A 15,138-nucleotide genomic window follows, 5' to 3' on the forward strand; every position below is an offset into this window, starting at 1 on the left:
CCATGTGCCATTTTCTGTCTGTCTCTCTATGTCGAGTTTGTGTCTTAGTGTGATGGTTGCTTGTTCCTGTTTTATTGTGATGGTCTGCGTCTCATGTGAGTGTGTTCAGTTTTACCTTTGTCTCGTCTTGTTGATTATTCCCAGCTGTGTCCACCACCTATGTGTAATTCCCCTGTGATTCTCTGTGTATTTAAGTCATGTCTGCCGTCATTGTAGTTGCTGGTCCGTCTGTGTTTCCACCCTGCTTCATCTGTGTGTTTCCCTGCAGTCTACCATCATCTGTTTCCGCCCGCTCTCATTCATGTCCAGGTTCGTGTTCTATAGTTAGTTTGTTCCCAGTTTAGTTTAGTCATTGCTCCGTTCGCCGTTTGTCCATTTCCTTTTTGTGTTTAATAAACCACCCTCACACCCATACAAGTGCCTGCGTTTGGATCCTCCTTTATTTTCCACACGGCTCATCTCACTCGCCGTGACAGCCACATCCAAACAAACCACACACGCCTGCATGAGCCGCAGAAATGAGACTGACAACAATGATTTTGGACAGTCTGATCACAGCAGCTCAGGACACTCCACAGCCACAACTGTCTGTAATTGACTGTCCACTAGAACAGCGATCCCCAACCTTATTTGCGCCACGGACCGGTTTATGGTACCGGTACCAAAAAAAAGAAAATTTATTCATAACACACGTGAAAAGACCCAGGAAAACCGAGTTAACGATAAAAACGATAACAAAATAATGCTGAAAACTATACATTTCACACCTGAGCCTAAACTCTCGCGGCCCGGTACCAAACGACTCACGGACCAGTAACGGTCTGAGGCCCGGAGGTTGGGGACCGCTGCACTAGAATATAATTTAGCCAGTCCCTTTGATTTGTTCTGCAGGAATAAACCAGGCTGTGAATGGATGATCAGGATGAGCTCATCACTGTAGTAAATAATACCTGCATGTAGGCCTGTACTGTGTAATTCCCATCATCCACTGGCATGACAAATATCCACAGCCCAGTGAGCACGTTCAGCTCATCCCATCTTCATGACTGTCCAATTTAAGATGATTACTAAACAGTGGACAGTGCCGTGCATGTGCTGGGTAGATTTTTGGAGTCGTACTTCTCTCGCCTGCCTGGCCGGCTCATCGTGGATTAGTGGAGGATTTTTCACAGGCAGTGTTTATCAACAGCACATCGGTCATTTTTTAAAGCCCAACTGGAATTAAACTGACAGGCTTTTTCTGCTTTACGCACACAATTCGAATGGGGAAGAAATAGCTGGACAATCAGCAGACAGTTTACATAGAGGCAGAGGAAAAGAGAGCTAAAGTGGCTCATTTTAGATGGAGGATATAGCTTGAATACGTAGAATAATATAGTATGGTAAAGAGTGAGAAGCTGCATCAAAGTACAGTATGAGGTAAATAAGGATTAGTTTGAGGTATGAGTTACCAGCTGCACTGGTATACCAGTGATAATCTCATGCATTATAGAAATTTATTCTAATACAGTAATACACCATAAAACCAGCCATGCGTGCATTTTCTGATTCATATCTGGGTCTGGGCTGTGTGGGCAGCAGTCCCAGCAGAAAGGCCCAGACCTCTTCCTCCAGCACTTCGGAGGTATTCCCAAACCAGCCAAGAGACATAATCTCTCCAGTTTAGCCCGGGTTTACCCCGGGTTTCCTCTTGGTACGACATGCCCAAAACACATCAGCTGGCTCCTGTTAGTGTGGAAGGCTTTTCAACAACTTCATATGCACTGCTCAAAGAAACTTAAAGGAACACTTTTTAATCATGTTTCATTTCCATCAAACAATATGGCATCCTTTCCTTCCTAATACATTATCGAGTACGTATCAGTGTAGATATCAGCGTGATTTTTTTTTTTTTAATTGCGACGTGATGTTTTCAAAGTGTTCCTTAATTTTTTTGAGCAGTGTATTTGGATTCTCATCTTATTTCACCAGAGTCAAACTGATTTAAAAAAAAAGGTTTTCTAGCTCTTCTGGTTGCTGTTTAGTTGGAGGCTTGTTTTTCCTTTCCCCTTCACTTAGTGTGAAATTAATGACCAAATCTTTGATTATATGACTGGTATTGGTCTTTTCTTTTAAAGATCTTACTTTACTTGTAGCGCCTAAACATTTGCACAATCCTGTATAAACTATGAGTGCTTGGAGTATCCAAAGTGTGCTCTGTGTAAACATAAAACACTTATAAGTAGACTGGAGGAAGGCCTTTGCTGAAATAAAGCATCAGCAGCGATGTTTTGACATTTATCTTTGTCATGGCGGTGTGCAGCACATACACAACGTGCCACGATAACACAGCGGTCCTGTTTAAATCCTGCACGCTCCTCTGGCCTCAATCAGGACTCTGAGGGAGTCTCATCCCCACCTTCAAACCCACACGTCTGCACCCGGCTCAGATTGATCCGCCCAGCACGCCTCCCTCCCCCATCTCGTGTGGCTGCAATCAATACCAGCACGCCTCAGTCATTGGATCGGCTGCTCGCTGATTGATTAAGCAACACCCAGCACAAACCAAGCAGCCTCACTGAATGAGAAAGCACACCTGAGAGCAGACACATTGGTAAACATCCCGGTCTGCTGCTTTACAAACAGCCTCAGAACAGCTTCAGCTGACGGGATTTTAAACTATTTGGCGACACATGAAAGAATTTGTAAAAATATTCAAGTCGGCATTTAATAAAAGTTGTACAGTTTACTGGGCTCGAATCCATACACATGAAGCTGTTTTATGTCTCCACGGCTATCTGTGTGGATCTCATTTCAGATTAAGCCCTCACAGAGCGGTCGGTTCAGTGGGAAGCCATCTTGATTTTCATGGTCGTTCGTCAGGAGAGCTGACATCAGATACAGCTGTTTCCCAACATCATCTCTCAGATTAATTCACACTAGTCTCTCTGTGGCCTTAAAACTTCTCAAAGCTTTTTTTTTTCTTGGCCACCATGACAAACGGATCCCAGCCCTCGAAGACTCTGCACAGCATCATCTTCTTATTTTGTCGCCTTAAGTCAAACATTCTTCCATATAGGGAAGATTCCTCGTCAGGTACCGACATGAAGATGGATATCTGATGAAGGAAACAAAACCCAAACGTGTGTTTGGCTTCCACGCTCGCATAGATTAAATCACCTGTCAGCCTCCGAGCTAACCTTGTTTTACTTGCTGAGCTGAGGGAACACAGCGCACACTGGTTTGGGATTTTTCTTTCAAGTTGACAACGCTAGTTCACAGCTCCATTTTCCTAAAGGCCTGCTGGCAAAGTGTAAAAGCTGTCAGACAAAAGCCCAGAGGGAAACATTGGTTCTTGTCATGTTTAGTCTTTGTCATACAGACCAAGGTTATTATTTTTTACTAAAACAAATGAGAAATAAAAATTACCTAAGCAGTATTGTGCTGTTATAAAGACTAATACATGATAACAACCAAAAACTGTGCATTCTATAAGGAGATGTGGCACCAAGGTTATTACATTAAACTAAAACTCAGTGTGGCAAACATTTTAGACAGGAAAAAGGAGAAAAGTGAGCAAATTCGTAGGATTTGAATTCCAGCTAACCCTTATCATTGGCCCAATGACTACTAGTGGCAAATGTTTGTAGGTTTCCATGTCTTACCACACCATCTGTACTTAAAAAACAAACCATAATTCCTGTCACAGGTACAGATGTTGGATTGAAATGTGTGCCACAAACAAGGGGCACCTTCGTGAAGGTGCAAACTACTGGGCTGAGACCATTAAGAATACGTGATTGTCACTTTCATATAAAACAAACGGCAGCAAGTTAGTCGCACCTGAGAAAAGTAAGAGCAAGAAAGGGAGAAGCGCTGGCTCAGCTATGTTGGGGGTCCGACAGGTGCTCTAAAGAAGACTAAACAAAATTCACATAAAAATGTATACAAGCCTTGTCTGCCTTTGCACGTCTATGATGTCGACCAACTGCAACTATGATGGCTTCAACTCTTCTAGAAAGGCTTTGTGCAAGGTTTTGGAGTGTGTTTGAGAATATTTGTAAGATCAGACACTGATGTTGGACTAGAAGGCCTGGCTCACAGTCTTCCCTCTAATTTGTCCTAGAGGTGTTCTGTTGGGTTGAGGTCAGTCAAGGTGTTCCACACCAAACTTCCTCAACCATGTCTTTGTGGACCTTGGTTTGTGCATTGCTGCACAGTCAGGTGGGAAGAGTAAGCGGCCATCCTCAAATTGTTCCCACTAAGTTGGATGCATGAGTTCTATTCATTGGATCTAAGGTTCCAGGCCCAACTCCTGAAACCCAACCGTCAAACCCAGACTCGTGCATCAGACTGCCAGACAGAAGTACGGTTTGTCTTTCCAGAGAACGCGTCTCCGCTGCTCTAGAGTCCAGTTGCGATGTGCTTTACACCACTGCTTCTGATGCTTTGGATTGCTCTTGCCGATGTAAGGCTTGGAAGCAGCTGCTCGTCCATGGAAACACATTCCATGAATCTCTCTACGTTCAGTTTTTGAGCTAATCTGAAGGCCTCGTGAAGTTTGGAGGTCTGTAGATAACGGCTCTGCACAAAGTCGGCGACCTCTGTGCGCTATGTGCCTGAGCATCCACTGATCCTCCAACTTTTACATGGCCTACCACCTCGTGGCTGAGTTGCTGTCATTTCCAATCGCTTTGACTTTGTTATAAAACCACTAACATGTGACTGTGGAATATTCACTAGCGAATACATTTTATGACTGGACTTGTCGCACAGGTAGCATCCTAGCACGATAGCACGCTTGAATTCACTGAGCTCCTGAGAGCGAACCATTCTTTCACAAATGTTTGTAGAAGCAATCTGTAAGGCTAGGTGCTTGATTTTATATAACTGTGGCCATGGAGGCTGTTCATGTGGTTAGAAATCACCCGTTGTTAGTGTTCAACGGCTAAGAAGCTGGGAACACCAGGAAAGATGCCAGGCTTTATTGTAGATAAGTATGCACTCATACGTGATGTTTGACTTGCGTGTTAGTCAAAGTCGTGGCTCTTCTTCCTGTCCTGACTTTGGTTTCTGGACGTGTGCTGCTCAGTATGAACATTAAACTAAAATGTCACGTATAGTTTGCTCACTCCGGATGAAATTAAAAGCACTCTGCCTGTAGCAGCTGTTGTTTATTGTCAGAAAGGCCAACGTATTCTTGGGGACCGGGGCTCTGTTTGTTTCACGGTGTCCACGCCAGATGGAGAACCTCTCACAAGTCGCAGTGGGGGGAAGACACAGCGGGAGGAAATGTAATAAACCCAAAAATCCACCAGTCACATGACGGTGACTGTTAATGGAGGGTACTCTGCAGGAGTATAAACATCCGCTTTAACAGCTGTTTTTGTGATTTAACCCCTCACTGTCACAAATTCATGCGCCTGTGTATCAAACTCTTCTGACCCACTGAGAAAATCACTGTGAAAATAATCAATTAAATACAGTGTTTATGACCCATTTTTAACCCTCACGTGACCAAGCTGCTCTAGCAACTCAAATCACCAACTGGGGGTCAATTATGACCCAGTTATATTTCATACAGGAATATTTCTTTAAACGTTGCCTCCATGCTTCAGTTTCTTTCTGCTTTTACATCTTCTATTTCAAATATTTTGTGCAGAGACTCTAAAAGTGAAGACTTCTGCAGCAGTCAATGCTGCATCTCTAACAGCAAAACATTTTAATACAGTGACGGCAAGTGGCAAGTTAGAATAAAATCAAAACCTATGCTATTTTATGATTATAATGATTAAAATAATCCCTTACTGTCTTCACTTTTATCCAGTCAAATAGCAATAATAAAATAAACTTTATTTACACCGTACATTTCTTAACAAAGTACTTCACAGAAGTGTAGGGGTTTATTTTAAGTCCGCAAAAAACTTAAAAGTTAAAAGAAAGAAATAAAATGAACAAAGCATAGAAAACCCTGATGCACATCATTCAAAAATACTATTTTATTACTAAAATGATATTAATGTCTTATAATACACAATTTGCTCCAAAGTACCTTCAGTTTTATTTATTATTATTAATCAGATTTAGTTTTGTTTCTTTTTGGGAGTTTTTTAAAGACGAGACAAGGATTTTGTGAATAAATCTGCTTTATTCTGCTACTTTAGGCCTATCAGCCATGGCGTACTACAGAGCATGACAATATAGTGATCAAAAAATGAAAATGAAATTATTCAGCTTGGTCACTTTCAAATTGAACATTTTAAATCTTGAAAAGTTTAAAGTTAGAGTTAATTAGAATAACATCAGCCTCATCTGTCCATCAGTTCACTGGTGACTCCACTTCTTCCCATTCTTAACCTCCTAAGACCCGAACTCTTTCATTGCGTGCGTTTTTAATGTCTCTTTTCTATTTTGGCTGATTAGGGGCTCATGAATGTAAAAACAAAGAATTACCTTTGTTTTTTTGTTTTGTTTTGTTTTTGTTTTTGTTTTTAAACCTGATTTTTGTTTCTGAAAAAAATTACATCTACATATGAGGACATTTGTTTTAAATTTTGATAGAACAGTGGTAGTATAATGTCCTCGTAGGTGCATATCAGGCCCTTGTAGAGCAAAACTTTGTATTTTGGTCTAGACAACCCAAAATGTGATGTCCACATATGTGGACGCCAGGTCCTAGTAGGTTAATGCAAACCATTTAGGAAAAACCAGGATATCGATAAAGGAGGGAAAGAAATAAAAGCAGGACATAAAGACAATATGAGACAAGAAAAAGAGCCTTCAAAATAAAATTAACCGATAGACAAATATCTAACATTAAAGTATGACAAAACCAACAAATAAAAGAGGAACTAGACAACAAATATATCACAGTATTAAGGATAAAATAATTATACGAACAACAATTAAATTGGCAATTAAAGGCTATAAACACCAGGACCATCATAGCAGTACATAATTGTACTACTTTATTTTCTTAGTCCAATTTTTAATTTTTTTAATGCACAACATACCAGCAAATAAAGAAGAACATGCAAATACCTGATAATAAAGATTGCAGGTTTTGAATCAAAAATCAGGTTTTATTGAAGGTTTTATTGCTGGTTGATGTCCAGTTAGTCACCCTGTGCTCTCTGCATCACTCTGTGCTTTGACACATGTGGCAGAAACCAGGTCAGTGGTAGAAATCAGGTTATAGGGGACATCAGAGGACACATTTAGACCTGAAAATATCCATCAGCCACCTGACAGCGAAATCTGGCAACAAATTTATTAACAAATTTAGTTTTCAAGCAAAAAAAGCGAAACACTTACCAGATTCAGATCTTCAGATGTGACGATTTCTATTATTATTTAATTCCAGGGTTTTTTTTTGCGGTTTGTTTGTTTGTTTGTTAATTAGTTCACGGTTTTAAAGCCAATTAAAAGAAAACAGGGGATTTATGAGGAGCTTTGTAAGATACACAAGGATTATTTTGATCTTTGGATCATACCGAGCCACTCTCGTAGAGTCAAAGAATAAAGACATGTAGCCAAAAATTAGTAATCAGTCCCTGAAAACAGAAGTTCACTGTTCAGTCCTCACCAAGCTGTGAGTTTAACTCTAGTTTCACACTGATCACACTGATCTTCACTATCATCTGACCACACTCCTCACTGCTCATTTGTAGCTTTTGCCATGGACGTGTTTAATTAAAATCCCATTTAGAACCTGATTATTTGTATACGTGACCATGGAAATGACCTCCACCTTTATACCGCTTCTATGAAAATGCAGTTAAAGGACGTGTGCGTGTGTGACAGAGAAGTCTAACAAATGTACAGTATCCGTATTTACATCAACTTTAAACGCTCAAAGCTGCATGGAGCAGGACGGCGTACCAGAGGTATCTGAACGTCTTTAAGCACCTGAAAAACGTATTATGTCCTAGATTACATGCACGAAAGTCGAATATTTTCTCTAGCTTTTCTTAGACAGTGGCGTCTGCTTTGTGTGATATTTTATTTTATTTTATTTTTTTTTGTGCTCTCAGGAGACAATAAACACCTACAAACAACCGAGCGTGGTTTGACAGTGGATTGTGTGCGCACGCTTTCAGTTTGCACATCAAACACTGTCAGCTGCACAGCCGAATGAGCTCAACAACATGAAAGGAGGAAGTGTCAATTTTAGCAAAGATTTGAGTCAGTTAATTCTGTGTGTGTGTGGGTGTGTGGAAACCAAACGGGAGTAACTCCAGGCTTGCAAAGAAAGTGGGTAAGCTTGCTTTTAATCGTTAAGTTTTAAACTTAATTTGGTGAACTCTAAAGAAGCTACGTAAGTATTGTGGAATAAATCTGAGTTTTGGTTTCCGGTATGTGTAAAAAAAACCCAAAAAAACCCAAAACCTGACTGTGATTAATTCAGTGATTACTCCATAAATAAAACTTCTATTGTCAGTGCTCGGTTCAGCCAGACGATGCTTGTATGGTGCTGAGAACACACACACAGTCTTTGAAGCTTTGCCAGAAGTAATAGTTGTAGGACATGTGTAGTAGTATTAAATTTAGTTGCAGTGAAATATTGTGTCGGACAAAGTTCACCGGTAAACATCCCTGATCAGATTGAGCTTGTTTGAACGAGTCCCGCTCTGCTTAGTGTGACGTCCTGTCTGCTAATGCCGCTTTATTTGTCTACCCTGCTTCACAGGAGCTCCTGGAGAAGTTCATGGGGGGAAACGTAAGCCTGGACGAGTTCTTGGACTCCTTTCAAAGCTCCAGGAAGACGTATCACATCCGCAGGGCTCAGGCAGAGAAGATGCAAGAGCTCGCTCAGGCCAGGAAGCAGCAGGGGAAAACCAAGAGAGCGGAGGAGTGCAAAGCCCCGGAGGTAAAGGACTCGGAAAAGCTGCAGGAGCCTCAGCGGCCGAACGGCTTTTTAGCGCAGGGACCTCTTAGAGTGTTCCAAGTGCGCTATGGCCTCACGCCTGCCATTCTACTCCCTCATTACCCTGTTTCCCCGCCCGCCTCGGCGCCATGCCTTCAAAGTAGCGCCCCCACCACTGAGCCCCAGCTGGGACAGACCCACATCCTCAGCCCCAGCGCCCCACTTCCAGGACACGGCCACGCGGTGGGCCTCAGGGTTATCGGACAGCTATCGGGAGGCTGGCCGGCTAACGGGCGGCCCGTGCGAGTGCAGCAGCTTTACAGGCCGAACCCTCAACAGCCCGAACCGCCGTACCGATAAGCCGGAGGAGGAGGAGCAAGGGGAGGATGAAAAGCCGAGAGGTCTTCCGAGACGTTGGAAGCAAACGGTGGCTGTCACAATCATGTAAGCAAAGACTGATCGAGAGACGGGCAGCGCTGCAGACGTCCGTTTCTGTTCTCCATCCATGACACTCAAACGTAACACATCGAGGGAAGGCGAGCAGAGGGAGCGAGGCAGGGGGGGGCTAGGGATGGGCTGTGATAGCTGGTAAACAAATCTCTCATTAAGCCTTTTTTTATTAAAGAACAACAAAAGCAGAAAGAGGAGCCGGCTGCAGATTCAGCTGGAGGAAAACTTGATTTGATGCGGGCTGAAATGAAAACTTCGGCGTTTGTTCAAAGTTTTAGCTTCACACTCAAACATTTTCAGGTTCTTATCCAAAACTTCTCGTACTTTGATTTTTTTGTGCCAAACTTTCTAACCCTGTGAGACATAAGTAGCCTAACTCTGTTTTAAAGAAAAAACTAACAATAATTTGTTTTCTGGGTTTTTTTTAAGCGTGTTAGGTGGTATATTTGTTTTTCTCCCACCTGCTGGGATAACAATTTTCACAGGCCTTGACGACTTGGAGATCTACCCAAGTCACTTGAGCAACTGCAAAAGTTTGCAAGAAATTGCTAGATTGAAATCGGCGAGCCTAAAACAATTATAAAAATTAATACTGTGCCATCAACAAGCTGTGTTGAAAGGTGGATGATAGGTGCTTCTCCCCTTCACAGCCGTAGCAACGAGTCTTAAACCTGGAAATGACTTTGCACTTCCGGTTCTTTGTAGCTCAAATTAAGGCGCGTGTTTTACGTGAGCTTTACACTTTCTCCTCGTTTTGTTCCACAACATAAAAGATGCCAGTGAATAGTCCACTCGTGGATTCTGTGGAAGGGCACCAAACACCCAGCGAGCTTTAGCGGTGATAGCGTGGTGTTAAATCTTTTATAGCCTAAGATTATGTTGCTCAATAAAACATGAGCTTTTCTCTGTTACAAATCTTATTTTTCTGGCGTTTTTGGTTGTTGAGGCACATACGGCGACATGAACTTCCTGCTTGGCCTGCAAATTATGTCGTCTTTTCAACTTTCTGTAAAAGAAATGTCTGAAAAATAGAGCCAGCAGCAGAGCAGAGGGCGATCGTGGATAGAGACCTGCAGGAAGAACACGGGCACCAGTTAAAGTGTGATATTCGATATTTTAAACTCTGATTCGGGCTGAAGCTTGCAAACAACACCAGTAAAACTACACAGGCATACAGTCCAGTACAGTTTCATGAAAGCTGTGTTAGCATCATGTTGTTATAGTCTCGTATTTACCTGCCGGACTTGTTCAAGTTCAGCTCAGATGAGTGTTTTTATCCCCAGTGATCCGGGCCACTCGTGAATTTCGCTTATAAACAAACATATTTATACGACAGGCCGTTCTCTCACCTCTGCAACGCTCCAGCGTGGAGTCGGTGCTGTTTTTTGCCTCGTTAAATCACCCCGAGCGTTTTAGAGTCGCTGGTGAAGTACAGTAGCCTGCAGCTTTTAATTAAATGTGTCACATACATTTAATTAATATTTCATACTTTATGCTGCTCGGCTCATGTTTATTTAATCAAGCTGCCACTAAAAACAGCAGCTTTTCGTTACTGGAGATCTGACACTTGAAACGCTATCCAACCCCGTCCCTAGTGAGAGTTTTAACTGTTATTTTAATATATTTCAAAGAGATCGAGGTGAAGCACAGAGTTGCGACGCACATCTACAAGCCGGGCGAGACGGACGAGTATGTCGTCGTTAATTTGTACAGCCGAGGACAGACGGAGACGCTCCGTCACCGACGTGAACGATGACATCAATAAAATGGCGTTTAATATAAACTCTCGTCATCCGTCGCCTCATCGAATAAAGCGACTTTCATTCTTCGCGACCGCCGAGCAAAGTTTGAACAAAGGCGCAGCGCAGACCGGAGCAGGTGGTATTTATTAATAATTCCCAGACTTGAACCTCGCAGTGTTATTTGCAGTGTCATGTGTGTTAGAATCACAGACGATTACCCAAAGCCTTCTGCCTCACATCAGTGAGCGATTTATTTATTCATGTAAATCCTATTTTAAATGGCTGACTTCAAAGCTTCTTGTTTACCGTGCTAAATGAGGAGCTGCTTCTCCTTTTCAAAGCAGCCCGCTGTTTTCATTTTTGTTGTTGTTGTTGTTTTGTTTTTTTTTCCTCTCTCTCCGTCAAACTGAGCTGCAGAGTGAGGCAGACTTGATCTCTATGAGAATGCGAGCCCTCAGTAAAATGAGAGGAGGTTTCCTTCTTCATTTTCTCATCACGCCATTTTGCATCATTTTTAAAGGAGGGAAAAGCTTTGCATTGTAGTTGTAATGACTCTGCTCTTCAACATACATTTCGCTGATGAATAACTCATAAGTACGTGCTTACTAAAGCCTGACGAAGTACATGAAAATGCCTTTTTACAGCCCGGCGCCCAGTTACATGCAGCGTGTCACAGTATGGGAAGAGTCGTTATATACACTTTGCACTAGAAGTGTGAATGGATTCCAAGGCTCTGAGTTCTTTAACCTTCAAGTGACCGAGTGCTGTGTATTTATACATGTGTGGGAAAACAAGTTCGTCCATCTACTTCTGCAACTTTTCATTGTTCTTTATTGGAACTGGTGCTGCAAAGATGATGTAGAGTTCTGTTTTGCAATGTTATTTGTTAGAATTTTTCACTTTTAATCTCCACATTTTTTTTCTTCCTCTCTTTTTGTTGTGGCTACTACTAGTGACTTGCATTTTTGTAAGTGGATAAAAGTGATTTAAAACCATAATTATTATTAATTATTAGAAAATTTCATCACAGGTCAAGAAAACCCCACAAACTTGGACAGAGCCGTACAAAATGTGTTCCCATGTAGTTAAGAGCTTGGTTGCTTGAGGGTTAAAGGTTGTGTGTTTTGTTTTTGTTTTTTACATCTTTTACATTATTTTTTGTTTTTTTGCACATCATTTCTGTCCGCTAGCATTCAGTTCAAAAAAGTCGACTCCTAAGATCTGAAAACGGTTTTATCTCACTACAGAGAAGCAGGAATGTTGTGGTGTGTTTGGGGTAAACGCAAAGCAAAGTTTGCACCCTGTAGCGCTCAGAGAGGCGAAAATACGTTCTTGTATGTTTGTAACGGGCATGCTAGCGATTAATCAACTAGATGTGTAAGCGTCGCCACCCTTGCTGTACAACAGGATTTGCCCGCTGGTTCTCGAGGGGCGTCCACCCAGGAAGCGACTAGCAGCAACGTCACTGCGACCAGAAATCATAAAAAGCCACTTAAACTTAGAGATACCAGATCAAAGCTTTTCTAGGCTTTGCAGTCAAGGCAAATTGAAGCAAGTACTAATAAGAGTAAAGGATACTGTTGGTTGACATGAGGAGGTGGTACATGCAACCGGAGCCTGGACCGCACCCTTGCAAGCAGCCCTTCCTGTTTGAAGGCCCCTTAAAACTTAGCAGATCTTTATGATGGCGAAAGTGTAAACAAGTGAGCCAGCGTCAGTTCTGCGGTACTTTAACCCTCAAAGATGAGGACTGTAATCTTAAACACTGTCCATTAAAGCAAATTTTAACCCTATTTGTTCGACCCCTCCCATGTGCTCTCCTGATGCCACAAGTGATCAGAAAAGGAGGAAAATCTAATCGTTTGTGAGCATCTGGAGATTCTCTTTTATATATACAGAAAAAAGGGAGGGATCTGTATCTGCTGCAGTCTGGATAAAAGTAGTTGTCTTGCTTGCTGCTAGTGGCCACATTGTCCACATAAAAAAAATAATAAAAAGTGCTAAAGTGACTTCATTCATGAGGCAAAACCTCGCTTTGCACTTACTCTGAACACACCATTAGACTCAAAATGTCTGGGTAAAAAATACCAGTCATTGATTTAAGAGTGCAAACACCTTTTGTATCCTGAGATCTTAGTTTTTGTTTTTTAAATGGTTTAAAAGGTTTGCTTTTGTATTCCTGCTATTAAAAGGCAACTTGCAGATGGCGCATTACATCTGATCTAAATGAACCTGCCTTTTCATTTTAATGTTTGCCTTTTATGAACTAATGTGTGTCTGTTTGTTGTTTCCATGTGTCTGTGTTTCTGTTTGTTTTTTATGCTGTTTGTGTTTTTATTTATTGTTGGGAAAACAATAAAGTAAATACAACAGACGAGAAGTCGGAGAAAAACACGAGCAGTCACTCTGTTTTAACCTCACGTGTTCACGGGTCTTATGTTGTTGTTGTTGTTGTTGTTGAAAGATAAAAATCGTGGGAATAACTCAGATTTTTATTTTAAAGTCTGTGTTCAGGTGTTCAAACATCCAGAACGATCTGAAAACAGAAAAACATAAATATTTAAAAGATGGACCCACCTAAAACCAGGATTCTGTTTTGATTGTTGATTGGATGAATCGCACCTCGTCTTTCCATTACTTCTTTTTTATTTTTTTTCCACATGTGACTTCATGCCTTGGGCCACACCAACTTAAATGACAAAGTATCCTGTTAATGTGCACAAATAAAAATAATAAATCACAAATTCCTTAATAATTAGAAACTTTTTTTAATTACTTTTTAATATGCTGATATGCTTTCGTTTCAAGTTGAGATATTAATCAAATGTCTCTATGATCAGTGTAAAGGAGATGGTTTAATCCCTCTCTGCGGTTTCTCCTGCAGAACTAAGAATATGGAAAAAGCCTGAATTGTTGAAACCTTCCTTTAGCTGCAACATTTACAGAAAATTAACATCTGAAAAACATCTGAGCATAAACTGCTGATGTAACTGGGCGCTGGCTTCAACAAACATGCAGTTGTGTGTCCACTCAGGGTCTTTTTTGGGGGGCGGGGCAAAGTGGTGCTGCTTGTTGAGCTTTAGCACAGATGGACCCAAGGGTCCCTTTCTACGGCAGTGGTTCTCAAGCTGTGGGGCGTGGATGTCCAGAGGGGACGTATGGAATGAAACTAAATCAGGATGATTTTTGTAGAGAAAATAGAAGTATAGTAGTATAGAGTTTATTCTGATATTCAGATTTCTACTTGAGTTTCTGGACACACATAATTTTGGTTTGGGGGGCGTTTCTTATTTTTATGTTTCTAATTGCAGTTTTTCATGTTTTCTGTTGTTTCAGAATACAAACTTTCACATTTTTTGTTTTGTTTTTTGTTTTTTTACATTTCTGTAGACTTTCACCTTTAATTTTTTTTCCCCCAGTGTGATTCTACCGACAAATTACATAATACAAAACACCAACAATTAATATTTTTCACTTTTAAAGGGTGAAAAACTCAACATTTGAAGTTGTCCGCTGTAGCTTGTGACATGGGGCCGCGGGCATTTTTAAGATGGGCATGCCATAAAAAGTTTGAGAACCACTGCTTTACCAGATCCCTCCCCCCATCCATAACCAGAGCAACGATACCAAATCACCTCCAAGCACATCCCATAGTTGCAGTAAGATTCTGGGGCTTCAGAGGCTTAGAGCCCCCCCCCCCCTTTTTTTTTTTTTCTTTTTTTTCCCCTCTCTGTCTGAATCCCCTCAACCCTCCAAATTCACTGGGATTTTATTCATGCTGATGATTTGTGTAAGACTGGCTGCTTAATGTGTTTGGAGAATCCTCAAAAACGATGTAAAGTGCTTGTTTTGTTGTTTCTGAGCCCGTGCTTTTTGTTTGTTTGGTTATTGTGTGTCTCTTTTCTAACTTGGACTCATCCCAGCAGCCTTTCCCAAAAAAAACAACAAAAAAAGAGAGTAATAAAACAGATAAATGAATGTCTCTTTATAATTTAAATTATGAGCCAAACGGCCTCAAAACATTTCAGATGATTTGCATCGCAGCATCCGCGGTGGAGGAGCTGTGGCTGCAGGCGCTTGCACCAGATGATTATGAGTGAC

The 15,138-nt window shown here is 41.4% G+C and overlaps 1 protein-coding gene across 2 annotated transcripts in view; it reads left to right on the forward strand.

Annotated features, from left to right (window-relative positions):
* Positions 1–14,725, forward strand: part of vps37d (VPS37D subunit of ESCRT-I) — a 47,230-nt gene extending 32,505 nt beyond the window's left edge. The window contains exon 4 of one of the 2 annotated variants that reach the window (XM_082548448.1): positions 8,669–14,725. In XM_082548448.1, the coding sequence (XP_082404574.1) occupies positions 8,669–9,205 (537 nt within the window). In that variant the 3' untranslated portion in view covers positions 9,206–14,725. The remainder of the gene's footprint in view (positions 1–8,668) is intronic. The other variant, XM_082548447.1, reaches the window with a different exon arrangement.
* The last annotated feature ends 413 nt before the right edge of the window (positions 14,726–15,138 follow it).

The sequence above is a fragment of the Aulonocara stuartgranti genome, assembly GCF_965226115.1.
Source record: "Aulonocara stuartgranti genome assembly, chromosome: 10".
NCBI lineage: Eukaryota > Metazoa > Chordata > Actinopteri > Cichliformes > Cichlidae > Aulonocara > Aulonocara stuartgranti.